Genomic DNA, 26,890 nt, shown 5'->3' on the forward strand with positions numbered 1-26,890 from the left:
GCCCTCCTGTTGTAGGCCTCAATGAACCAATGTTCCTCCATGTTAAACGCTTTGTGTAACCTAATATGTTAAGAGCTGTAAAATGTAATGTCAGCAGTTAGTTTTCTGATTGTAACAGCCAGTTCCCTGCTGTAACACACTGGAGCTAAATTGAAGCAAGTTTCAAGGCCGCTTTTAGATACAGCATACATGTCTCTGTAGCAGAAAGGGGGAGAAGGAGGGGTAAGACAAAGGAGTGTGTGAGAAGAGAATGCTGCAGCTGGACAGAAGAGGGAGGGGAAACGGGATTGCTAGTCAGCAAGAAAAAGTTGTGTAGTAAACAACTGGGATATAAAAGGAAGAAACTGCTTGTTTTAGGTGTGCAGGATTTGAGACTGTTATTTCTCCCTTGCACCTTATTTGAGTTCAAATAAACTTGGTTTGCTTCTCCACGCTGGTGTCTTTATTGGCGCGGCACACCAGGCGACGGACCCCCTCCCGCTGTTGCTTGGCCTCAGGCAGTTATCTGCCAGCAACACCCCCACGCCCTGCCCCAGGTCAGAGCCCCCTTCTGCACCCAAACTCCTGTCCAAACCCTGCACCACTCCTGTACCCCTACCCCTTGCCCCAGGTCAGAGCCCTCTTCTGCGCCCAAACTCCTGCCCAGACCCTGCATTCCCACCCGCTGCCCCAGGTCAGAACCCCTCTGGATCCCTGAGATCAGGGGAAAAGAGTGCAAGTATTTTGGCAAAAGTGGGGGACAGCTGGGTAACTGGGCCAGGAGGTTACATACCCAAAGCAGGGAATTAGGAGAGGGAGCTGTTTGTGTCATTACATGGGCCCTGTGGGGGGGGGAGGCAGGGAGGGGTTCATAGCATCATAGGGTTGGAAGGGACCTCAGGAGGTCATCTAGAACAACCCCCTGCTAAAAGCAGGATTTAATCCCCAACTAAATCATCCCATGCCATTTTTTACAGTCACTTTTCAGACTGTATTTCAAGGGCATGGCATGTGTTAAAATTAGATTTTACCAATAGTGACACATGGGAAATCTAGCTATAGACACATTCCTCATTCTGGGTTCAGCAATTTTGAGCAGGGAAAATGAAATGCAGAGACTCGATGTATTAACAAGTCTGGAAAAAAACCCTCAAATTCTCTGATATTCTGGGCAAGAAATGTTAGTTTTTGATCTATATAAAAGAAGAGTTACATTCAACAAAGCCAATGTTAAATTTCTGTCAATGCAAGTCAATTTAGATGGTAACAACAGAGCTGAAATTAATAAAATGTAATTTAGATAGAGTCCTTGTGTTTTTGATCAACATAACCCTATATAGCAGAGAAGGTCTGAGTCTTAACATGATGAAGTAACAAGATGAAGCATTCTAAGATCTCCAGAACAAAGAAAAAGTTCAAGTTCATAGTGTACGTTATTGTGTGATAAAGTCAACCTTTTAGTGCGCGCGCACGCGCACACACACATACACACACACACATTCAGTCCAGCACTAAATATTAATGCTCTCCTCCTCCACTTTTATTTTTCATCAGTACAGTTCCCCTGGTACCTGATGAAGCTGCTGAAAGGCGAGTTACTGTTTTTTAATTATTTTACACACAGGCCATTAAAATTAATCTAAAAATGTATTAATAGCTATATCAGCTAAAACATCCTTGGGCTGCAATGTATGAAAAAAATACAGATCAGAGACATCACATAAAAGAGGAATACAAATAAATTAAAAACTAAAAGAACTAAGTACAAAACTCCCCTTGAATATTTGTTTTGTGTAATATTTAAAAGCCTTGATCTCAAAGAGGGAAAGGAATGTAGTTAAGGTTTTCAGTTAATTGTCACCATGATCCCGGTAATTCTTTGCTTTTTTTGTCACTTCTTTGTTAAGTCAAAGTTATGATGCACTTGACACTGCCAACTTTTTCAGATGATCCATGAACACCTGGAGACTAACATCATCTGTTAGGATGGGAGATCCCGATTCCTACAATTATATAAAATAAATTAGTAAATAACTGGAAGAACAAAGCAAACATGGTTACCACTAGGACTGTTCTGAAAGGATGTCAGGCTTCAGTGCCTTATCCTAATTGCCTGCTAAATCAATTGCATAAGGATATATTGGGAAGAAGCTGCTTGGTAACAAAAGCAACAATAACATTCCATATTGTGGATTCCCAAAAGAATATATAGTAATGAAATACACCGCTACCTCGATACAATGCCACCCAATATAACATGAATTTGGATATAACGCAGTAAAGCAGTGATCCGGGGGGCAGGGCTGTGCACTCCGACAGATCAAAGCAAGTTCAATATAACATGGTTTCACCAATAACGCGTTAAGATTTTCTGGCGCACAAGGACAGCGTTATATCGAGGTAGAGATGTATTTATTATTATTCATGAAGCAACCTGTGTATCCCTGCCCTGGAGAGTTTACATGGACAAAATAAAGGTAGAGGAAGAATGGAGAGTCACAAAATCAAGCACATTGTATATTCAGATGTGGTACACTTATACCTGGTGGACTGATTCATTTAATTATTAATATTTCTGCTCTATAGTACCAGAGTACTATTGTAAACCAGCTGTGATCTAATGGTATCAGACCAGTGAGTGAAGGGTAGATCAGTAAGATATTGTGGACATTTTCAAACCTGATTGCCTGAAGCTTTGGAATTGCAGCCTAAATCAGAGTAGCTTCATTTTCAGAGTTGCTGAGCTCTGGCAGCTCCCACTGAAGTCAGCAAGAGTTGTAGGTGCTCATGACCTAACAATCAGATTACTCTTGCCACTAATTATCACATTACCTTTATTTAGGATCTTAAATTTAAAAAAAAGTGAGGAGCTGAACTTTAGACATCCAGGTTTGAAAAGGTTATCCTGAATGTGCAAGTTATTTTTGTTCATTTACTTGTCCTCTGTTAATCTAGGTTAGCTAGTATATTCTAATCAATTGATATTTATTGTAATGAACACACGATGTACGTCTAGGTTATAAAGAAAATCTGGCTCCTCAGAACTGAGTTCTCAGTTTTTAAATACTGTGACGATCAAAGCCTACGCCCAGCAATTCCATTGTCAGCTCCATTGTTACATTGTCACAAAACATGACAGAATTTCAAATCATCAAGACATCAATGTCTGTGAAAGTTGCTAGCCAGGGGAGAAGCAAGAGAGTCTAAAGCAACCCACAGGAACAAAGCAAGCCATTGTTCATAGCCTAATGCTCTGTGATTAGAAAGCAAATAGAATGGGGGAAAATCAAAAAATGTGTGCATCTTATATGTGCACACTTCTGTCCTTCCTCCAACAGTAGTAATTCCTCCATAACTCACCTGTCCCCACGCATAGAGGTTATTGTGAGTCTGAGAGGGGTTCACTTTAGACAGGAGGAAGCGGGCCTATAAAAAAAAAAATATATATATACATATTACAAAAATAGTTTTTAAAATAAAGAACATCAACTCCCTCGGGACGTATCACCACAACCAGGTCACCACAGCAGTCTGGCTAACCTTTGCTTTCAGCCCCTTGTCAAGAGAATATTTATTTCTTATTTACTTCAACTGATGTCCCATTTAAGTTGAAATGCAATAACTATTATGAATATTACTCTGGTAACCAAATGATGCAATGGTTTTCATCTCTTGATCACTGTAATAGCTAACATATGACCAATATTTTTGGACATCAGTTACTGCTGCTAACTGATGTGGCAGTTATGCCATTTTTATGGGGGTGTAATAAGCAGAGAAGGGAATAAGAGGAAGATAAAGCTAAATAGCTTCTTATTACCAGCGGCATATGGACTATACCCATTTTTGTTGCCTTTTTTTTTTCCCTGAGGCACAAGTATTCCCACTTTTTACTAGTTATGAATGTTGCCATAAGCTATGGAAAAGAGAATGCCATGACTAGGCTTCTAATCCAGTGTGATTCAAACAAAGTTGCACTGAATGTATTACCTAAGCTAGATAAGTTTTGATATGTAACAATCAATCATTTATTCTCCATGTAGTATTTGACCTGACCATTTTCTTTTTTGCGCCCTTTTATTTCAAAGGCCTGTCCTATGAACAATTTCTCAAGCACACTTTTAAAACAGACTATTAGTGGTAAGGGCTCACAAGGAAAGATATACCTACAAGCTGTGCACTTTGAGGGTTGAATTACCGCAAAGTTATTTAGTCTACAGAATCAGCTAATTTACTAAACCTAAAGTTATGAACTTGCTTCATTCAGAACAAATATACATGTGCTCCTGGATAAGGCTTTGCTGTACCTGACTGCTTCCATGTTCAGTGTTAATATACCGCGGCATTGGGAATCTAGTCTGCAATATTTCCTGGGCATCATCCAATGGGGCTTGCAGTAAATGCTTGAAGTTTTCATATTCAGGCATGTCTTGGTAGCCAGCTTTCTGCCACTGTGCAATCGTCTATTGGAGGAAAAGAGAGACAGTAGGAGAGAAGTCTCCATGTTACCCCTCATTTTGTGACTTATGTGTTTTTGCTTTAAAAGACTAGAATGTTACAGGATACAAATTTTTATTATTTAGACGATTACTTTGTATTTGTCTAATCCTGAATTCAAATAAAGAGCATGCTAACAAGATGAGAAACTCAGCCAAATATCTACATTTATTTCTGTAGAGCTGCAAGAGCAATTTGTTGAAAATAAAATTGAAACTAATGGTTATCAAAATATACATTTATGAGGGATATGCACAGCATTGTTAAAAATTGCTATTTCTGAGTTTAACTAAGACTTAAATACCATGGCAGTAGCCATTTTCTGGTACTGTTTATAAGGCTACAGATACCTGACAACTGCTCCATTCACATACAAATTTACCCCTTCCCTTGACAGATTTCACCAAAACAGCTGATTGGCTCAAATTGCAACATTACAGGAAGGTGATGATTTCTTCAGACAACACTCAAAAGATCTATCCTCCTGCTTGACTCAGGTGTACATACAACTCACATTGATATTAATTAGATCTGTGTGCATATCTCTCGCAGAGAACAAATCTCTTAGAGAAACAGGTAGCAGATAACTGAACCACTGCAAACTGATATGCCTTTAGAGGCAATATTGTAGGGGAACTAACACTGGTGACATTACACTAGCCCAAGCTTTTCAAACAGCTCATTTTACACACACAGTAACAGTGCAGGGTAACAAGAGAAAGACACATGATTTGCACGTTACCTCGCCATGGTAGATTACAATCTGGAAGAAAGTATCCATCAGCAGAATTCTGTCAGCAAGAATGCTGCTGCTGTCCAAAAGCACAGGCTGGGAAAGATAAAATGAGAAGTCAGTCACTGTGATGCCCTCAGAACTGTATTAAACTTCAAGTTCAGTGCAATAGATCACTGTACTGCAGTGGTACACAACAGAATCAACAGATCGACAATCAGTTTGAATAAGCAAATTTCAGAGCGTAGCCAATGACACAAGTATCGCAGAACAAATCATAAAGATACCAGCCGCTGCAGGAAATGTAATGCATAGAAAAGCTATATTTCAGCTATATGAGTTTGATTTGAAATGATCTTGGACAAGAATCTCTCACTGAAATATTATGGTTACTGTATGTTCACAACTTTAGAATTTTAAAAAATATCCTTGTCTTTGAAATACAAAATATTTTTCTGAATAATTACTCTAATTAAAGGCAGACCATACTACAAGCTGGACCATTTGTATAAAACAATATCATTTTGATGACTGACTAGACACCATTAAGGATTGTTCCAAAGCTCTCTGCTCAACACAGCAAGTGAATGACTTACCTCGGGTGGTCCAGAGAAAGAATAGGAATAAAGGATGGGCTGGATCATGATGAGGGACTGGGTCAGATCTTGTCTGGAAAAGTGATGACGGTAAAAGGAAGATTCATCCGGGCTATTATTAAACACTTGAAGAAACGGAGATCGTCGCAAGTGGAACATAAACTACATTTACATAGAAAGATGAATGAGAAAAGAAAAAAAAAATTTTTTTTTTTTTTAACATCTTTATTCACAAGTCCAGTCTCAATGTACAATAAGTTACTGCCAAAGTCTTTCCTCTAATTAACTCTTTGGAAGCTTCATCTACCAGTCGTTTACAGCATTTAACTACATGCCAGGGTGTTGACTTGCATTACAACAAATTTAAAAATCATCAAACAATCATAATTGTATATTTTATTGACATTTCTGCCTGTAACTGCCTTTTTCCACATTTCCATATCTATACAAAGTGGAGTCCTTACCTGGGGATACAGAGAAAATGAATCTGACAGTCTGAAGGAATTTGGATCATCTTTGTTATACTGTCCAAACTTCTGACACTGTTAGAAGGAATGCATATATTTCAATCTCTGGGGGTTTGTTTGTTTCACACATTCGGTATTTGTAAGAATTTTTACAGAGTAACCCAGATAAGAAGAGGAGAATACCAATGGGTAATACAGAGAAACATTACACAATGTGGTGTCTCTAAAAACTTCTCACTGCTAGAAGCCAGGACTCGATGACACAGGATGGATCACTCAATAATTAACCTGTTCAGTTCATTCCCTCAGAAGTATCTGGCATTGGCCACTATCAGAAGATAGGATACTGACCTAGATGGCCCTTTGATCTGACCCAGTATGGCCGTTCTTATGTTATCACATTACTAATTAAGCCACTAATGTGTGGGGCTATTGCTGGAATAATGATTGGACTCCATCTTCACTTATCATATTTTAGCATGTAAATACATAACACACAACCTTAGTACAAAGGTCAGATTCAAAATAATTAAAGGGGAAAAAAATTGCTTCCAAGAAATTAATGTTTTTTATTGCATCAGTTATGATCCGATAACTCGCTCTTATTTAATGCTTCGTATATTACATCACTTAGGCGTCACTATGTATGCTACAAAACACTGGTTGGCCCAATGTTCCTTGGCTCTGTGACAGCAGACTGGAAATTCTGCAGCAGCATCATTGAAAACTAATGGTTTTAATGACTGAAATATGCAAATAAACACTGCAAAGAAGTGCAGTAGCCAGCCCCTCACATTTGTTTAGCATTCAATTCACTTTTCTTTTACATTTAACCCATATTTTCAGTACTGGACATGCCACAGATTTTTGTACTAACAGAACATGGCTGCATTATAGGCTATGTCTACACTTTAAATGCCACAGCAACACAGCTTCAGCACTGCAGCTGGACTGCTGTAGCACTTCAGGATAGACACTTACCAGAGTGACAGGAGGGGTTCTCCCATCACTGTAGTTAATCCACCCCCACAAGAGGCGGTAGCTAGGTTGAAAGAATAATTCTTTCATCAACCTAACACCATCTACCCGGGGACTTAGGTCGGCTTAACTCCATCACTCGGGGTGTAGATTTTTCAAACCCATGAGCGATGTAGCTGGGTCAGTTTAGTTTGTTAGCACAGACCAGCCCTAAAAGCTGTTGGGGCATAGCTGGAGATTTAGGCAGCTGGGACTTTTGGCCCCCTTAGAAGAGTTGGAGGCAGTCTGGAGTTGTAATATAATCATGTGGGCTAGAGGACTCTGCTAAAATTATCAGTAGTGGAGTAGCTGATGTTTATGGGCTGGTCTACGCTGAAACTAACATCAGCATAGCTGTCTCTCTCAGGGGTGTGAAAAAACTCTACATCCCTGAGAGTTGTAGCTCTGGCTAATCCCCAGCATACACAGCACTAAGCTGATGGACGAATTCTTCCATTGGTCTAGGTCAGGGGCGGGCAAACTTTTTGGCCTGAGGGCTGCATCGGATTTCGTAAATTGTATGGAGGGCCAGTTAGGGGAGAGGATCGTGACACGGCCCCCACCTCCTATCTGCCCTCTCCATCATCTTGGAATTCCTGCCCCATCCAATCCCCCCCGTTCCCTGATGGCCCCCCCCAGAACTCCTGCCCCATCCACACACACACCCCCTTTCCCTGTCCCCTGAGCACACCCGGATCCCTGCCCCTGACTGCCCCCTGCTATCCCATCCAAACCCTCCTCTCATTTCTGACGGCTCCCCAGGACCCCTGCCCCATCCAACCACCCCTTCTCCCTGGCCCCCGACTGCCCCTGGAACCCCAGTCCCTGACTGACCCCTGCGACCCCATCCAACCCCCCCCCCTCCCGACTACTGCCCCAGAACACCTGTTCCTATTCAACCCCCTGGTCCCCGATCCCTATCCACACCCCCACCCCCTGACCACCACCCTGAACTCCCCTGCCCTCTATCCAACTCCCCTGCTCCGTGCCCCCTTATCGCGCTGCCTGGAGCAGCAGTGGCTGGCGGTGCTACAGCCACGCTGCCTGGCTGGAACCGGGCCAGGCTGCTGCCACCACCGCACAGCACAGAGACTGGGTCAGGCTGGGCTCTGCAGCTGCGCTGCCCCAGGAGCTCACAGTCCCACCGCCCAGAGCACTGCGCTGGCGACAGAGCAAGCAAGCTGAGGTTGTGGGGGAGGGAGGACAGTGCGGGAGGGGCCGAGGCTAGCCTCCTGGGCCAGGAGCTCAGGGGATGGGCAGGATGGTCTCGGCCCGCGGGCCACACCTTGCCCACCTCTGGTCTAGGTACTACATCTTGGGGCGGTGGATAACTACAGCAATATCCTCCTCTCCCATCCCTGCAGTGCCTACATTGAGGAGCAACAGCAGGGCAGCATTTCAGGTGTAGACAGAGCCGATGTTTACACTATTTCAGATTTAACCCACTGAGATCCGCCCATCACACATACCAGTCTGATTAGCTGCCTGTCTAGCCATCGCAACACATCAGGTCCCTCCTCCGACTCAGCTCTGTAGACTCCCAGACGAGCCATTAGCACTGCAGCTACTTCCTGGTCAAACGCTGCTTCAATATGTTGGAGCTGACTCTGTGCATCTGCCCAACTGATAACAGGAAAGTTAGTGCTACATACATTCATCTTTACCAGGTACAAAAACTGGCTCATGCTATACAGGCAAAACACCCTGTGTCCAATCCACCCAGACCGCTGGAAAAATTCAGAAATACAGACTATATTAACGCTTCTGCCATCAAAGAACAATACAGTAGGGACTGGCCTATGGAGCTCACTTTCTTGCAATAGTGGTTACTCGAATGCGTCTCTGTGTACTGGAGTGCTGATACTGAGTGACAAACTGCACGGCGCCTCTGCCGCCCTGAGGTATCGGTGCATTGTGCTGCAAAACAGAGGAATAAAGTGTTACTCTCATAAAGAGTTTATAGGTAGAGTTACAGAACAGCAAAAGAACTGCAGTGCATTATACGTCAAGCCTGAGTATAATTGCAAGCTTGAGTCCCGCTGCTCAAGAATGTCATTTCTTAGGGCTGCTGGAAAATTAGGGGAGTATTAAGCAACCCCAGTAAGCATGGGGGTGGCGGGTTCATTAGCTACTTTGCTAACAGTTGGGCAATAAAGGATGGGAGCAGTTTATCATCCCTACAGCAGTGGAAAAATAGTGCATGGAAGGAGTTGGCAGGACTGAATAAATATAACAGGTAAGGAAGAGAAAAAAGAGAAACAATAGAGTCTTTGTGCAGGGTAAAAACATTTATTATTTAGCTCTTATATAGTGTTTTTCATCAGGACAGCAAGTAGGAGCATGAATGCAGTCTGTGTAAGACTGTTTTTTCTAGCTATGAAGCTTATTAATAGGTATCTCATATGTTACAAAGGCACCACTGTAATTACTCTTCATGGATCTACTAGGCAGGTGATGGCTACTACAGACAACACTATTCTGTAACTGTACATAAATGAGGAGAAAAAACTGGACTGACCTGATTCACCACTTCAAAATATATGGCAAGAGTTGAACTGGGATCAAGGCTACAGATTTTCCACTGACATGTACCTCCAATACCAAGTTCCTGGAGAGGGTTCAAAAGAAAGTGATGTTTTCTCTAGTGCAGGGTAAGTTAAGATCATTTTAAATTCTGATCAAAGGTAAGACTCAGCACGTGCCCTCTACTGGATCTTACACCTTTCTAGATACAAATTCAAGTCCAAAAATGAACCTGAAAACAAATAATTAGATGAAAGCTTTACTGTGTAACAGCTGAAGCCAGATTCAGCTGTCTTCTCCAAGGACACCAGTCACCTCTTTCCACTGGTCAGCCACTCGTGGGATACATTACGGGCAGTCCTGCAGGACAGACACGGTCACGGACACACACACCATTCAAAGACCAAGCACGTCACTTCCACAATGCACCCAATTTCCTCTAGCCTGAGGAGATGAACCCTAAAGACACTCCCAAACCAGTCTCTCCTCCTTGACAGGACCCGGCATTGCTGTCAGACCACAGCGCCAGTCAAAAGGCTTTGCACCATTTACTTACTTCTTTATAAAAGATTTTCCACATCAGTGACTTACGTTTTCAGAGACGCATGGTCCTTTAGCATTTAGGGATACGCACGGTCCAATAGCCCCTGAGATTTTCAGCTCCCTAGAAGTCTAAAACAGGGTCAGAAAAGTTTGAAAATCAAATCAGTCAAACGAAGTACACATCTGAAGTGACAGAAAAATCAGCTGCTCAGCTTTAATCAGAAAAGACATTGAGGATCAGAGTTTCCCAAACTGCTCTGCAGAAAGCTGGTGGGTCACATGGGGCTGCCTTCTCCTCCTCCTTTTCAGCTGCTAAGTTACATTAAAAGACAGTGAAACCACATCCACTAATTTCCCACGGCAGCTAGTGCTGCAGTTGCCACAGGGATGTTGTGCAATCATGAAGGGGAGGAAATGGAGCCCACGTGACTGTTCCTCTAAAAGCCACACTGCAATTAGAGTTTGAGAACCTCTGATCTACATAATCAGATTTCAGACAAAAAACACAAGCCCACAATTGCCTGTGGGAGTAAGAAATTCTACTTGACAAGTGTGGGTGAGCAGGGCTAAGCCCTTCATCTCTGCAAAGATTAAGCTTTCCCTAAGGAAGAACACTCCAAAAAATCCATTATCTGTGAAAGTGACAAGAAAATGGTCAATTTCTTTCTCCTGCTGCCTGGGAAAGACAAAAGCAATAGCCTGGGCAGGCACTGGAGCTATTCAGAGTGAGGAGGAAAACACTACAAATGGAGGCAGGGGAAGAGGAGAGTAGTGTTAGGCCAAGCCACTCACTATTCAACAGGCTCCAGAGAGAAATCTCCTCCCTTCCAGCAGCCCAAGGGACATGGGTGCTCCAAGTCAATGGGGCTGGGCACCAAGTGCAGGGATCTGCCTGCATGGAACAGCTTGGAGGGCTGAGGCATTAGGTTAGATACTAAGTGTCAGGATCTTAGAACTCCCTCAAGATAGGGCTGGAATTCCCTCCAAACAGGTTTTGGTTTCAAAACACACACACCCTCTAAGGTTTCTGCTTCCATCACTGAGAGCCACTGGAAATTTAAAATAACTCACTAAAATGTTGCAAAAAAAAGCTTAAGCATTCCATTGTTTATATCCTACACAGAACCAGCTATTTAACCCATTAAATCAGAGTGCTCTTTACTGATTTATCTGTTCATTCTGTTTAATCAGCCCTATCTCTTACCTTCACTTCTAACGTAGCACCAAACGCCATTCGGAATTCTCCATTGAAGTCTTTGCTAAACACCCGCTGGAAGGTCTGCTTGAAGAGAGAAGTGTTGAAAGAGTCCCCCATCATCATGTGACCCCTGGGAAGGGAAAATGACAAGGGAATTAAACAACAAGTAACTGGAACATAATCACAAAGGATGTCTCCCTTCACCCACCACACAGACAGACAGACACAATTTTTACAAGATTCCATGGTGAATTGCAAAATAAGGACCTAGCTACTGGTGGATACATTCCAGTCCTCAAATCTGAACATGCTGTCACTATCCCCAGGAGCGGGGCACAAAGGAGCAAGTTCTGAGTTAACACAAAAATGGAAAGTACAGTAAGTGTTTATGAAAGGTGGTAGACTGACAGCCAAGGAGCTGTCTGTTTGGCCACAGAACAGTTCTTGCAATGGCAGTGCAGTCTTCCCCATCTGTATGCTAGAATGGAGACTGGGGAAACCTAATTCTAGGGCTGGAGGGTAGTTCTGTCTTTATCTGTTTATTTTCCAATGTATGCAGTGCACCTAACTCACAAACTACTTGATGCCCTAGTGGTGATGATGCTTGACACATTACAGAACTCCTCAACCCACGAACAACCACTAACTAAATCCTCCACCAATTAACTCACCTCTCAGAAAAAGCCTGAGTAAATGGATAGGGCCTAATAGCGCAGACTGAAGGTCTATCACACCAAGGAAGGAAAGGCAATTCTAGAGCTAAGAGTCTTCTGTCAAAAACACACTGCTTCCAGAAAGACCAACATAGGGACTTCCCAGTTAACTGGCCCAGCTGATCTCAACTGGCAGATTAAAGAGACAGGCAGTCCCTACAATAATCCAGGTAGTGGTTGGCACCTCTGCAAATGCCACCAGCAAGGGTGCTACTCAGTGCAAATTATGATGGTGTTTGGACTGGGGATACGTGCCCACTTGGGACTGCAATGACTCTTGGCACTGGCTTTTTGACTCACAGAGGCCAAGTATCTGTAAGAAATTATAATTCTGCTACTACCCTGAAGCAAATTCAATCCAATGCCCTAGTACCAAGCCCTCCTGGTCCCTGCAGAACATCTCATTTTGTAGGACACAGTGCAAGATTAACAAGCACTTAACATTATGATCATAATGCCACTGCTCATAATGTGACTGCTTAATCTGTTTTTCACTCTCCCCTCTGGACTTGCTAAGTCCCAGTGAAATAAAACGTGTCTGTGGAAAAGACAGCATCCAGGGTTTAGGAGTTGGTTAAAACATTAAATCACCCTTCTCTAAACAGGATATCTGCTTTGCCACTGACTGCATCAAAATTCATCCCATACAAGCTGCCCTGAAGTACGACCCTGCACTACTAAAGTCAAGGGCAGCTTTGCCACTGAATACAACGGACACAAGATCAGACTGCTAATGCTCAGAATCAGAGAAATGACAACAATTGCTCACTTCCATACCTTTATATCAAACTAATCGTTTCCTATCCCACTCCTCCACCCCAAAAGACAGGGCTGTGCTTGCTCACTGCTCAGGGCTGAGGACATACCCAGTGAGGTTTGCACAACACTTCATCTCCAGAAGGCCAGTCTGATCGAGAGCGCAGGCATAAATATCTATGCAGTGGCCGTTGGCCGCCGTGCGATTAGCTAGAGTCTCATAGTGCTGTGGAGACAAAGGGCACACAGAGCTTTAAAAACATTCCAACAGGCATGTAAGGATTTCTTTGGGATCTACAGCTGGGGCCGACGCAGGAATTTTCCCCTGGGGAAAGCATGTTCTATTTTAATGGTGACACACCACCCCTAAAGTTAAGGACCTCAAATCCCAGAGCCACAATACACAACCAGCACTGCATTAGAGCTTGCTTTTCACTGCTATGACCTTTGCTACCATCTCCAAACGGCACTGTACATGCAGAATAAATGCAGTACATTTTAACCACTTAGCTATGTGTTAAGAAGACCCAGGAGGTATTTGGAGACTGACTGGTTCTCAGCAGGAAAAGCAAACTCTCTTTCTTGCCGGAAGGAGAAGAGGGGTTAGGATATGCCTGGAACTGGGGGTCAGATCCTTCTGCTCTCCAAATGGCTGAGGAAGAGATGCTAAAATACCTTCTTGTTCTTGGAGAAAGAACTGTGCTGGATGCAGACTGGGACTGAGGGACTTAGCCTTTTGTTTGGGACTTGGCAGAACAAAAGCTGGCCTTATACTTTGACCTAGGCAGTTGGCTGAAGAAAGCAGCATCTGTACCCCTGAGGCAGACCCAGGTCCATGTCTGGGCATACAGGCCTCAAGGCCACAAAGAAGCAGCATGCTTGTCACTAGTAAAGTCACACAAAAGGGTTAGTAAAGTGAAGGGCAGCTCATCAATACAGACCTAGGATTAGCTATTGGTTCCATAGGGGCAGCTTAGAACTGTGAGCTGATAAAACTGTGCTGCCACCACATACACCGTGACACCTAAACTGGTTGTACGCAGCAGGTCCACATCGTTTGTGCAGCAGAAGCAGTGTCTTTGCTTTAGCAGACAGGAAGACCTACCTTTGTAGCCTTTTTCATGAACCGTGCATTGTCCTTCTCTATGTCATGCCAGGAACGAATGGGTGTTTTCAGTTCATCTCCTACCACCATGCCTGGCCCTTGTGTGGGTGGCCCGCCTGTAAACAACATTATTCTGGCCCCTGTGTTTGGAAACGTGCCCTAAAATAAAATTAAAGCCCTATTTTAGAGCTGGGCAGATTAAAGGACAGCAATACTTTTAATCTACTTTTTGGGGCAAGGTCTGTGTCAACCTCTGTGTACAGCACCTAGCACATCAGGGGGCTGATTCTGATGGAGGCGTTTGGGTACTCCCTTCATAAATAATTCTTTCCTTCTTGACATGGAATACTGGGGACTGACACATTGCTGTCAATTTCTAAACACAGGGCAGGTCAGATTTCATGCTCCCACTCCAGGAAGCAGGACTGTATCTGCTCCCATCTTCCCCCTTGTGCCTCATGTGATCTATGCACAAAACCAGTGTATAATTCCAGAGATGTGGTGAGGCCCTGATGCATCTGAAAGCCAAATATTGGTTGTAAATATCTCTGAGATTCCTGAATGCCCTCATACAAAGCATCTTTCAAATATTATTTAAGCATAACTATCCTCAGCATCACACTCCAGGAGGCATCAAGTTGGGTCATTTTCCCATAACAAAAGTTGAATAGGTATTTCAAAAGTTAAGAGATGATACAAACTACACTCATGTCTGATACGCAAGGCCCTACCAAATTCACAGCCATGAAAAACACATCCTCTCCTCTCTGGCTGTGAAGTAAGGGTGGAAATCCCACAACCTACAATAGCCCTGCATCCCACCCTCACCCTGACCTTTTGGGTGAGGACCCCCATGGTTACAACACTCTGAAATTTAAAAACCCTGGCCATGAAATTGATCAAAACGGACTGTGAATTTGGTAGGCCCTACTGATATGCAATCAGGCCACAGACCAAGTCTTTCAAATACTGAGATATACTGACCAAGCACAGCATAACCCCATAATATTTTAATTTACCAGGTAATCTCACATTAAGAGTAAATTAGGATTACCTCCAATAAACCAACAGCAATTGACAAAGCTACTCCAGTTGATCGCAAGGGTCGCTTTCCCTGAGTCACTGGCCAAGGGTCCCTCTGTAGTTCCCCAAGAAGATCTGTCAGGTTCATGTCAATCTTGTGTACAGGCTGCAGGAACCTGCAAGAATTCAAAATGAACAATTATAAATCCTATTGGTTTGGTCTTTGCTGCCAAAAACTGCATCAAAGTAATGCGCTTCTTACACCTTAAGTTTTCAAAAAAACAGACAAGCACAAATAAACAAATTTGATCAGAGCAAGATACAAAGAGCACATAGCATGAGGACTTGGAAAAGTACTCCACCAAAATGTACAGGAGAGCTAGCCACAGAACAAGATCTTTAGGACTGAGTGAGTGACAGAGAGCACATGAGCTGGGACCCAACACAGGGAAACACAATTTAATCTGGAAACAAACTCCCGCTGTTTTCTAATCATTCAGTCTCTGCTTACACTCTAAGTACCATATATACTAGTTCAGAAGCTGAATATTTTTGGTAAAAAAAGTGACGCATCAAAGAGCGAGGATTGGCTTATAAATAGGTCTACACCAAAATCTGAAGATTTTAAACTCTATGAAATCATTGAATTGAGTATCTAATACATTGTCGTTTTGTTTACCTGGAGCATCTGCAGGCACGGAGGCCCTCAGCTCCCAGAGCGCCATTTCCCGCAGCTCCCATTGGCTGGGAACGGCAAACTGCAGACACTGGGAGCTGAGGGGCTCCGTGCCTGTGAACGCTTCAGGTAAACAAAATGTTCAGGCCCACTAGCGGCTTACCCTAACAGGCCAGGAGCCAAAGTTTGCCAACCCCTGAAATATAGGGTCGACTTATGAAAGGGTCATACAGTTTTTGCTATTTTTACCTAACCATCTGGGGAGGGGGGCGCCGTAGGCTTACAAATGAACAGGCTAATGAACGAGTATATAAGTTTTCCAATGCTGGCTCCAAACGGAACCCAGCCTGGATGGCGCTATTTTTGGAGTCTGTAAGAAACAGACTCTATGAAAGCACTATAGGCTGCTCAGATAAACTCCATCAATATAGATCTACAATTGTAAACAAGTTATTGCAGTTAGAGAACAACTCAAGCCATCTTACAAAGGATTCCCTTTCCGAAACCCGCATTGGGGCTTGGGTCCTACAGGTCATAATGTGAACATGGGCTCTGTCCTGCCCTTCTGGCATAGTGTGTTTCGCCGAGCCACTTACCTGCTTGAAATGGGTGGCTGTTCTTGAGGCTGAAGAGGTCTTCCCTGCTGAACAGGTACCACAGGCCTTGTAAGACCCAGCATATCCTACGGGACAGAGGGAGGTGGTGGCAAGGATAAACTTGTTGACTTATGATTTACTATCTAGTTACCATTCCTAGGTACTTATCTAGCCCCCCTTCCCCTAGTATCTAACTCATTCACAATCTTTAATGTATTTATCCTCATATGCCATCCTCCCCATTTAACAGACAGGGGAAACCAAGGCACAGACAGGTTAAGTGACTTGCCCAAGGCCACACAGGAAGTCTACAGCAGGGCAGGAAATCGAACCCAGGTCTCCCTAAGGTTAGTGCCCTAATCACCATCCTTCCTATTTGCTCTCTACAAGCCAAGAGTTTGAAAACGGTGGAATATGATAAGAGCCCTAAATGGAATTACACGTTGGATTAAGTGTAGGAAGAGAAGGCAGATCATACCTGTATTTGCTTAGCTGTCAGGTCCTTGGTCCCTCTGAAAACATAGCTCTTGGAGATTCCTTCACAGCTCAGTTCATGAACCTGGACCATTCTACCAAAAGTGATCAGCCCTACCAATGCCTCTGGAGGCAGCAGACTCAAGGACATCTGCAGGGATTCTTTCAATGCTTGCAAGTCTTCCTCTTCCAGACACGTGTCAACAACATAAAGGAAGATCAGTGGAGTTGGAGAACCTCTCTGTTGTGGAAAGAAAAAGGTTTACTATGAATCTGTATATGCTCTCAGTGACACACACTGCCCATCCTTCTTGGCCTGGGAATTACCATAATGAAACAAAATATTTTAATCAAAATGTTTATAGAATTAAGAAAACTCTTATGTCTTTCATTCACAAATATCTATTTAAAGTCAGCAAGTTAAAATATCTTGTTTTGGGACTATCACAGGGCTCCTCCTGAAACAGAGGACAGCAACAACAGATCCGCAACTGAATCAGCAAAAGATGGTCACCGTTTCTCATGACTGGAGGCATCAAGAACATAGCACAATGCAGGCAGGACAAAGACCTGGGAGACACTTCTCTCTCCATTGACTTATTTGAACTATGAAATTGGTTTTAGAGATCCACTGCTCACTGGGCTGGCAGGATTGGGCCACGGCCTATAACCACAAGACTAAGGGCTTGTCTACACAGAGATTAACTCTGAAATGGGTTAAACTAAACCAGAACAAGGCACTCTTGTCCTGGAATAAGGGTGTCTGCATATGGAGTTATTCAGGAACAGCTATTGCAGAATAGCTACTCTGGTCAATTTCCAAGTGTAGACAAACACTTAGAATATGGCTTGTATGGCTTCTATTTAGTTAAAATAGAGAACCTGGATGCTAAACGTAAGGAACTGCATCCATTTCCACTCTCCAGTCTTCACATTAAAGTTGTATACACAGATTTTGGAGGAAAGCTATTTAAATTAAAAAGCTAAAAGTGAATGGTTTAACCCAAGAGATCAGACAAACAGAAGGGGGTTTAAACTGTGCTTAATTAATCTAAAAACCAACTGCACTTTGCTCATGAAAACACTTTATTCAAATTATCTTGAATAATTTTACAGCATACATATGTGTTTCAAGTGTTTTCTGAGAATCCCAAGCTTAACCATGATGCACTTACCTGCACTATGTATTCGATTGTGGAAAACTGAGGCATAAGTTCTGCTGGTTGATTTATTTCGGATATGCCTGCATACGCTGGAGGGAACTGAAAATGAGAGCAAGGATTAGAACAAGCAAGTTAACTGTGCAGGTTATTTGAAGAAATGTACAACAGCAGAGATATCTCCTGCATTGTGAAGGCTGAATGATGTACAAGGGAGGAAAGCCTTCAAATTCAAGTACATGTTGCTCAAATGCTTATTTCCTGGTATAGCAGCAAACTCTTTTACCTGAATAAAACGCAACATTAGTTCTTCACTGCTTTTCATCATGAATGGATAGCAGTGGTGGTTAGCAGCATGTGTATAGGTCTGAGCCCAATTCAATTAGAAAGCAGCTGAGAATAGGTTAGTCAGATGATACACAGTGTTTCTGACAGCAGACATCCACTTCCAGCACAGCAAGTTTCATACTTAGAAAAACAAAAGAATGATAAGCGCTGGCCTCAACATGCACAAAGAATATGATATAATTGTAGGCACAAAAATAACCACAGATCTGCTGCCTATAGCACATGCACTGGCAAACAGCCACTGCAAAACTGAACCAAGATTAGAAGAGATGACATTCCACTGCTTTCACACCTCACTGATTAAAAAGAACACTGAACTAGGTGCACAAAGAGAAAGCGACCATGGGGAAGGGTCTCATTAGCAGAGATTTCTGCTTATTTTACTACCCTTCGCTAGAGAATGCTATCAGTTGAATACTCAATGGAGAGAGAATGAAGTGGATAGAGAAGATCATGAGAAAATGAAGCACTTTCCGAACCTACCTGGTTTCTCTGAAAACAGAAGTTACAGGCCCAGAGCTTGGCACGATAATCAACTTGACTATAAGAAAGGAAAGGTGGGACATTTAGTACAAAGGTATCAATTTTACAGCCAAACACCTACCAGACTTTACACTTGAGATGAAAGAAAATAAAAATACTCAATATATATTCTTAATTTTAATGACCGAGTTAAAGGGCCTCAGATTCAGATTTTAAAGCCAGAAGGAACCAGTAGATCTAGTCTGACTTTCTGTATAACACAGACCACAGCACGTCATCCACTTACCCCTAAATTGAGCCCAATAACTTGTGTCTGACTACAGCATAGCTGCCAGAAAGACAACCAAGTTTGATCTGAAGACATCAAGAGAACATAAAGCATCTATTTCAGAAAGGCATCACCATTTCCCTCGGTAGTTTGTTCCAATGGTTAATCACTCTCTCTGTTAAAAATCTGTGCCTTACTTCTAATTTGAATTTGTCTGACTTCAGCTTCCAGTCACTGGTTCCTGTTCCACCTTTCTCCGCTAGGTTAAAGAGCCATTTAGTACCAAATATTTTCTCCCTGTGGAGGTACTTACATGGGAATAAAGTCACCTCTCAATTTTCAGACTGTGTTTTGGGGTTGGTGTTTTTGCTCCCTATCAGCTAGTTAACAGATGCCACAAGTCAGTGGAATATCACTATCATTTATTTGTATTGCAGTAAGACCTAGGGCCTGCAGTCTTGGAGCAGGACCTTAACGTGCAAGGGATGTACAAACAAAATGATGGCTCCCTGCTCCAAAAAGCTTGGCCCTCGTAGCCCCTGTAATTTTAGAGTGTGAAGGCTAGCGCAGTAACACTTGGGTGTACTCTCCTTCCTATGGCCTTTCTTTACAATCACACTTCCTGTTGATCTCATTGGCAACACCTTCCTCCCAATACTTGTCAGCGGACGTGCACGTCCATAAGAGCATCATGGGAGTTTGAGAACACAGAAAGTATTTCCTCCCCTAAAATAAAAGCACACCCACAAACAAAACCTTTCTACTTACATCAAACCTCACCTACATCAAGGAGGACTACAGCATTGATTCAAATTCCCACTATGCCACCAAAATCACAGAGATCAGTCTCTTCAGACATTCACGGTCCTAATATGTAGAGCCCTGCAAATCCACAGATAACTGCTTTATATCCACATCCACAGATGTGGATATCCGTGGACCATTTTTGCAGATTGTGGATTGGATGCAGAGACAAATTTTGTATCTTGGCAGGGCTCTACTAATATGCCCATCACTGCAGCCTCTAGGCGTCAAGCATGATTGTCATTTAGTTTAAGCTGCATAGCACTAACGTTACACAAGGTCAATGTCTCAGTGATTATAACGTAGCTATTTACACATCAGTGCTGGTTTTCCTTTAACAGCTACCCCCTGACCTCGGATAATCATTTGCCATTTTTGCTTCCTTCTCATTCTGACAGCCCTGACTAAGAGACTGACGTTCTTTACTTATCACTAAGTGCACAAGCGTTTTAAAAATTGCAGGGCACCTAATTTGAAGGGTCTCTTGGGACAGGCCCTGGACTGAGAGACAAGTAAGGAAAGTGATGGAGATCAGAAAAAATAGATTTCCATCCACTGTTAACATTCATAGGTTAGAGTGAAGTCAAAACTTCATACCAAAGCGGGTTGAGCACTGCTTTGCAAGTCTGCCTGCTACAAAGCACTGGTTCATATTGTACAGGCGGCAGGTCTAGACGTTCTTTCAGGGGAGTCAGTAGACAGGCCAAGGGTACGACCATTCTTGTAGCCTCCAACCTGCTGGAAGGCCACACATTCCAGCTGAAACGCACCCCGTCTCGTTCTTCATTTTGCTGAATGAACTCCAGATATGTTGCCATGGAATCTTCAAGGTTCTGAAAGAAAGGACAACCAATATGACACAGGTTCATTCAGGAACCACTCACTCGAGCAACAGAACGACAAGGGAGCATATCAGTTGGCAGACAGACACAAGACGACAAGATTCCAGCCCTAAAGAGAATACCATCAAAAGCCTGAATCTCTACAAAGATGGCCACCCATCAGTGGGACTACTCACATGAGTAAGTTACACACATACACAAGCCGCTGCAGGATCAGGCCCTACATGATAAAATAAGTCACCTATGAAGCTCCCCTAGTGCTCTGGCCAAGCTACCAAATAAACATTTAGGAGCCAACTGAAATCAGCAGATCCCAAAGGCCACAGGCAGACCTCCCCTTCACAACAAGATTACTCTCCGTTAACCATGAGAATCTCTTTACGGTAAACACCCCAATTCCCCAACTCTGTTGCTGAGCTCAGCCCCACAGCTTCCAGACCAGTGGTGCTCAACGCACTTACTACTGTGGGCCACATATGCAGCTCTGTGTTATGGGGGCCGCATCCACACAGTACAGTAACTCCTCACTTATAGTCGTCCCGCTTAACGTTGTTTCGTTGCTGATCAACTAGGATACATGCTAGTATAAAGTTGTGCAATGCTCCCTTCTAGCGTCATTTGGCAGCCGCCTGCTTTGTCCACTGCTTGCAGGAAGAGCAGCCCGTTGTGGCTAGCTGGTGGGGGCTTGGAACCAGGGTGGACCGGCAGCCCCCCATCAGCTCTCCGCTCCACTAAGCTCCCTGTGCTGCAGCCCCCTAGCAGGCTATCAATCAGCAGTTCAGCTGTCCCTCCCCCCACTGCCATGTGCTGCTCCTGCCCTCTGCCTTGGAGCTGCTCCCAGAGACTCCTGCTTGCTGTGCTGGTGAGAAACGGGGGGTGGGCTAATGTCAGGGTGTCCCCCCTCCGCCCTGCTCCTGCACCCCGCCTATCCCTTCTCCATCTAGAGCAGGGAGCAGACCCGGACAGAGACAGCAGAAAAAGCTTGGGACAGCAGCTGCTGTCTCAACTTCCTGATCCACTTAAAAAGACAATGCACTTAAGAGCAAGTCAGCTTACCTAAAGGGGCAGTGTGCATCTCTCTCTCCTACACACAAGTGTTTGTCTGTCTCTGTCTGCTATGCTGTCTCCCCTACCTCCTGTTCATGCTGCCTTGATGAGAGGCTACATTAACAACGTGTTAACCCTTGAGGTTTCCCTGGAACCTAACCCCCCTATTTACATTAATTCTTTTGGGGAAATTGGATTCGCTTAACATCGTTTTGTTTAAAGTTGCATTTTTCAGGAACAGAACTACAATGTTAAGCGAGTTACTGTATATATACTTCCGGAATGGCCCTGAGAATGTCATGTGGGCCACAGCTGTGTGCTGATTGGGCCGCAAGCCACCCCACAGAAGGCTTGGAGAAAACCTTTTGGCTTGGAGAAAACCGGTCAAGCTTGGAATACAGCCTGAATGTCACCAAATGAAAATGTGGGTGAACCAAAGGAAAAAGCAAGTTGTCCTCTTTGACGGGGCCTTCGTTCTACATCTTGCTGCCAATCCTCCCCTGTTTGTAGCAGGAAAGGAAGCTGTTAGCCTGAGCACTTCAGATGATCTCTGCACTGTGGCAGCATGTGACGAAAGCCCTAAATAGTTTGGGGTCTTTTCAAGGTAGAAATGTAAGGTGGTGTTTCACCTGGAAATCACTGGTTACCATGCAGAGCATGGAGCATCGTGTAACATAGTCCCTATGTGAAATCCCCCCGAGATACGGGCGCCAGGCAGCCAGATTCTGCACCGGTTGCAATTTCTGAAGGGTTGCAAGGAGCAGACCCATGTAAAGTGCATTGCAATAATCGATCTTACAGGTGACACAGGCATGGCTAATCAGGCCAAAGTCTGTATCCAAAAGGAAAAGGACACAAAATCCTCACCAAGGGCAAGTAAGAAATACATTTGACCACCACTGCCGTCTGGGACTCCAGCAGCAGAGGTGGAGATAAAAAGATCCTCAGGTGCCCTTACAAACAACCAGACACAACCATTAAGCAGAGGTGCAGACAGAAGAAATGTCTCCCTCATATCTTGTGTAAGAATTCTCTCAGTCACAGCTGGGTTGTGGGTCAGTCACCCTAATGTGAATCCATGTCCCAATCTCTGTCAGAGACTAATTTGTCTGATCACATCTTACAGAGGATATGGCATGGAAAGAGAACTGATTTCCTTCAGCATACTGAAGAAATCATCATTCCCAATGCCTTACCAAACTCTCTAGCAGCACCATAAACATACTGAACTAGACATGACAAGACAAAACCCTGGGGACCCCATATGAGAGCACCTTCCTGACACATAAGCAACTGCCCACAATCCTTGATACATCCCAGAAGATACAGACCCACTTAAAAGCAAGACCACATCAGTTCCTGTTAGGATCCATATGCATGTTAATGGTCAATGGTCCAACACTGTAGCATTTAATTTTAGAAAGGGGAATTACATAAAAATGAGGAGGTTAGTTAAACAGAAATTAAAAGGTATAGCACCAAAAGTAAAATCCCTGCAAGCTGCATGGAAACTTTTTAAAGACACCATAATAGAGGCTCAACTTAAATGTATGCCCTAAATTAAAAACCTAGTAAGAGAACCAAAAAAGAGACACCGTGGCTAAACAAAGTAAAAGAAGCAGTGAGAGGCAAAAAGACATCCTTTAAAAAGCTGAAGTTAAATCCTAATGAGGAAAATAAAAAGGAACATAAACTCTGGCTAATGAAGTGTAAAAATATTATTAGGAAAGCCAAAAAAGAATTTGAAGAACAGCTAGCCAAAGACTCAAAAAGTAATAGCAAAGAATTAAAAAAAGAAAAAAAAAAAAAAGTAAGTACATCAGAAGCAGGAAGCCTGCTAAACAACCAGTGGGCCACTGGACGATCGAGATGCTAAAGGAGCATTCAAGGACGATAAGGCAATTGCGGAGAAACTAAATAAATTCTTTGCATCAGTCTTCACGGTTGAGGATGTAAGGAGGCATCCTCAAACCCACTACACAGTACTACTTCGGCCATGGCTACACTCACACTTTACAGCGCTGCAACTTTCGCGCTCGGGGTGTGAAAAAACACCCCCCTGAGCGCTGCAAGATACAGCGCTGTAAAGCGTCAGTGTAATCAGGGCAGCAGCGCTGGGAGCGCGGCTCCCAGCGCTGCACGCTACACCCGTAAAGGATGTGGTTTACATGCAGCGCTGGGAGAGCTCTCTCCCAGCGCTGCCGCTCCGACTACACTCACACTTCGCAGCGCTGCCGGGGCAGTGCTTTGAAATTCCAAATGTAGCCATACCCTCCCTCTCAGTGCTCAACACTGCCATCCCCAACGTTCAGAGCTCTCTCCCGTGAGCCACTCAGCTGCATCTAAAAGTCATGACACCCTCATCAGTGTCTATGTACTGAGCAGAGCCTGGGAGTCAGATAGGCAGGCTGATGACGGAATTGACTAATCCTGACATAGGGAAGTTAGTTTATCTTGGATTAATAGAGGAACGCCTTGCCTCTTTAGTTTTAAATATGGCCTGTATCCAAGATGTTCACAGAAGGTCTCTGTGAAGTTTGTTGGACTGCGAGTGTTAGCTAGAGAGCGAGCAGAACAGGGCAACATTTTTAAAAATGGAGACATTTTAGCTGTTTCCTCTGCAAAAGAGAGTAAAGGTTTACCAAAAATTACACAGAAAATGCAACAGTGATGCAGGGCCCCTCACACCAACCAATATTGGAGGAAATTGCTCCATTCCCTCCCCAACAGTGATATGGGAACTCCCACACCAACCCCATACTGGGGTAGACTCCCCCATCCCACTCCAACAGGAACACAGAGGCCTCACACCAACCCCCACCCGGAGTGGGAGAATCAATGACGTGGGGAGGTACTTGTCCCTCCTTCACTGCCCACAACAGTGGCCCAGGGGATCCCCCCCTCCCATTCTCTGAGCCCTAGGGTTGCCACCTCCAAAGTACAAAAACATCACACTATTCAGAATGATCCTGAGCCCATCAAGCTGGGCAGCTGGCAGTGTGTATTGTTGCCTGGCTAGATTCCCGGGGCAGTGACCTCAGAAAAGGGATGATATTGGGGAACTTGGACAGGTAGAGCAGCCCTACTCAGCTCCCAGGTCGTAGAGGAGATGGCCCCAAAAGCAACAGTGGGGCCCTTTCCCCTCCTACAGTGGCCTGGGGAAATTGATCCCATCCTCCACTACTGGGGACTGCCTCTTCTGGCCAGGGGGACCTCCTCATACCATCGCCCACTGGGGGGGGACCCCCTCCCCTGACCAGGGGGATCCCCCTCGACTGGTAGGACCCCCTCCCCCATCCCTTACAGGAGGGGAACTTCCTCCCCTGACCCAGGGAACTCCCCTTGCCTCATCCCCTACTGACATCTCCCCCTAACTCCATCGTCTGCTGGAAGGGGACCCCCTCCCCTGACCCGGGAGAGCCCGCTCGACCGATCCCTGACTGGCGGGACCCCCTCCCCCATCCCTTACTGGAGGGGGACCCCCTCCCCTGACCTGGGAGACCACCTTCGTCCCATTCCCTACTGGCGGGGCCCCCTCGCCCCATCCCCCACTAGAAGGGGACCCCCTCCCCTGGGCCGGGGGACCCCTCTCGACCCATCCGCTACTAGCGGGACCCCATCCCTTACTGGAGGAGGACCCCCACCCCTGACTCAAGGGACCCCCCTCGCCCCATCCCCCACTGGGGGACCCCCTCTCACACCATCGCCCACTGGAGGGAGACCTTCCCCCATCCCCCACTGGGGGACCCCCTCTCACACCATCCCCCACTGGGGGGGGGACCTTCCCCCATCCCCCACTGGCCCGGGGGGAGCCGTCGCCCTCTCCCGGGGAACCCTCCCGCACTGGGGGACCCCCTCTCCCATCTCCTCCCCAGCCTCAGCACAGGGGGCCCTGGCGGGACCTGCCCTCCCGTCGCGCCCCGAGCACCCACCTGCCCGCGGGGCTGTAGCTCTGCCGGCTCCGCTTCTCAGCGCCCGACGATCCCTGTCCCGGCAGCGCCCGCGCCCGAAAGGCCAGCTCAGCGGCCGGGCTGCCCGCCAACGAGATGGCGGCGCGAGCGTCTCGCCGGCTACATTGCCCTTCCCCAACATGGCGGCACCATTGCCTGGATGCTGTCGCCATTTCGGCTAAGGGCACCCGCGCCTCGTTACAAGCTTCCGCCCGCATCCAATATGGCGGGCGGCCGGAGTGAGGCTCCCGGTACTGGGCGGGCCTTGCGGGGTTAGCGCTGACTCGCCCTTCCAACGGGCGCTGGCGGATGGGGGTGGAGTGGGGGATGGGCAGCTGTGAGTCATGGTGATGGGGGCACCCCCCCCGCTGTCTGTGCCCTGGGCATGGGTGCGGCTCACCAAGGCACCTCGCCCTTCACCCCCCTGAGGTGGAGCCCACACGGCAAACGTGCTCACCTCCCACCCCACAGTGCCACCTCCGAGGGGGCCCGCGTCCTGGCACAAACCGTCACCCCACTAGGGTGACCAGACAGCAAATGTGAAAAATCACGGGGGGGGGGAGATGTGGTAATAGGAACCTATACAAGAAAAAGACCCAAAATCGGGACTGTCCCTATAAAATCAGGACATCTGATCACCCAACCCCAGACTCGGAGCAGCTATCTCATTAGGCTAAGGCCGGAGCGCTCCCACGGCAGCACCACTCCACCTCCCTGAGGGGATTAGCTTACAGCAAAGCTCCCAGCACTGGGGCGCTGTGTACGCTGGTGCTTTACAGCGCTGTAACCTGCTGCGCTCAGGGGGGTGTTTTTTCACACCCCTGAGCAAAAAAGTTGTGGCGCTGTAAAGCGCCAGTGTAGCCACAGCCTAACACATTCAATTCAACTCAGTGCTCTCATCAGAGAACTCAGAATTACCCTACAACTTGCAACCTTAACTTTGACATTCCAGCCTATTCTATTTAATCATCTAAAGACAATTATAACCATTAAGACAATCTTTGCACCTTTCACATACAGCAGACAGAGAACCCAAAGGACGATTACATTCTCAAATTTTCTTACCTTATCAAAAATACAAGCCTGTACTAT

The 26,890-nt window shown here is 45.2% G+C and overlaps 1 protein-coding gene across 1 annotated transcript; it reads right to left on the minus strand.

The window, feature by feature from the left end:
* Positions 1–1,497: 1,497 nt before the first annotated feature.
* SEC23B (SEC23 homolog B, COPII coat complex component) lies at positions 1,498–25,898 on the minus strand. Its single transcript, XM_050951297.1, has 20 exons — positions 25,781–25,898; positions 20,557–20,792; positions 18,888–18,945; positions 18,072–18,158; positions 16,901–17,137; positions 16,423–16,508; positions 15,182–15,326; positions 14,128–14,286; positions 13,133–13,248; positions 11,560–11,683; positions 10,404–10,484; positions 9,808–9,897; positions 9,100–9,206; positions 8,759–8,912; positions 6,270–6,347; positions 5,806–5,967; positions 5,219–5,305; positions 4,287–4,442; positions 3,340–3,405; positions 1,498–1,982 (listed from the first exon to the last, which is right to left on the minus strand). Exons 2-20 carry the CDS (start codon positions 20,775–20,777, stop codon positions 1,893–1,895), a joined length of 2,304 nt encoding a protein of 767 aa, XP_050807254.1. The 5' UTR covers positions 20,778–20,792; positions 25,781–25,898; the 3' UTR covers positions 1,498–1,892.
* Positions 25,899–26,890: the final 992 nt, after the last annotated feature.

Source organism: Gopherus flavomarginatus, chromosome 4 (genome assembly GCF_025201925.1).
Source record: "Gopherus flavomarginatus isolate rGopFla2 chromosome 4, rGopFla2.mat.asm, whole genome shotgun sequence".
In the NCBI taxonomy this organism is placed as follows: Eukaryota; Metazoa; Chordata; order Testudines; family Testudinidae; genus Gopherus; species Gopherus flavomarginatus.

Coding starts and splice junctions, on each gene's coding strand:
- SEC23B (XM_050951297.1), bottom strand. CDS start 20,777: ATGGCAACATATCTGGAGTTCATTCAGCAAAATGAAGAACGAGACGGG. Junction 18,946..20,556: donor GCAGTGCTCAACCCGCTTTG/GTATGAAGTTTT, acceptor CCTTTCTTATAG/TCAAGTTGATTATCGTGCCA. Junction 16,509..16,900: donor TGACAGCTAAGCAAATACAG/GTATGATCTGCC, acceptor TCTGTCCCGTAG/GATATGCTGGGTCTTACAAG.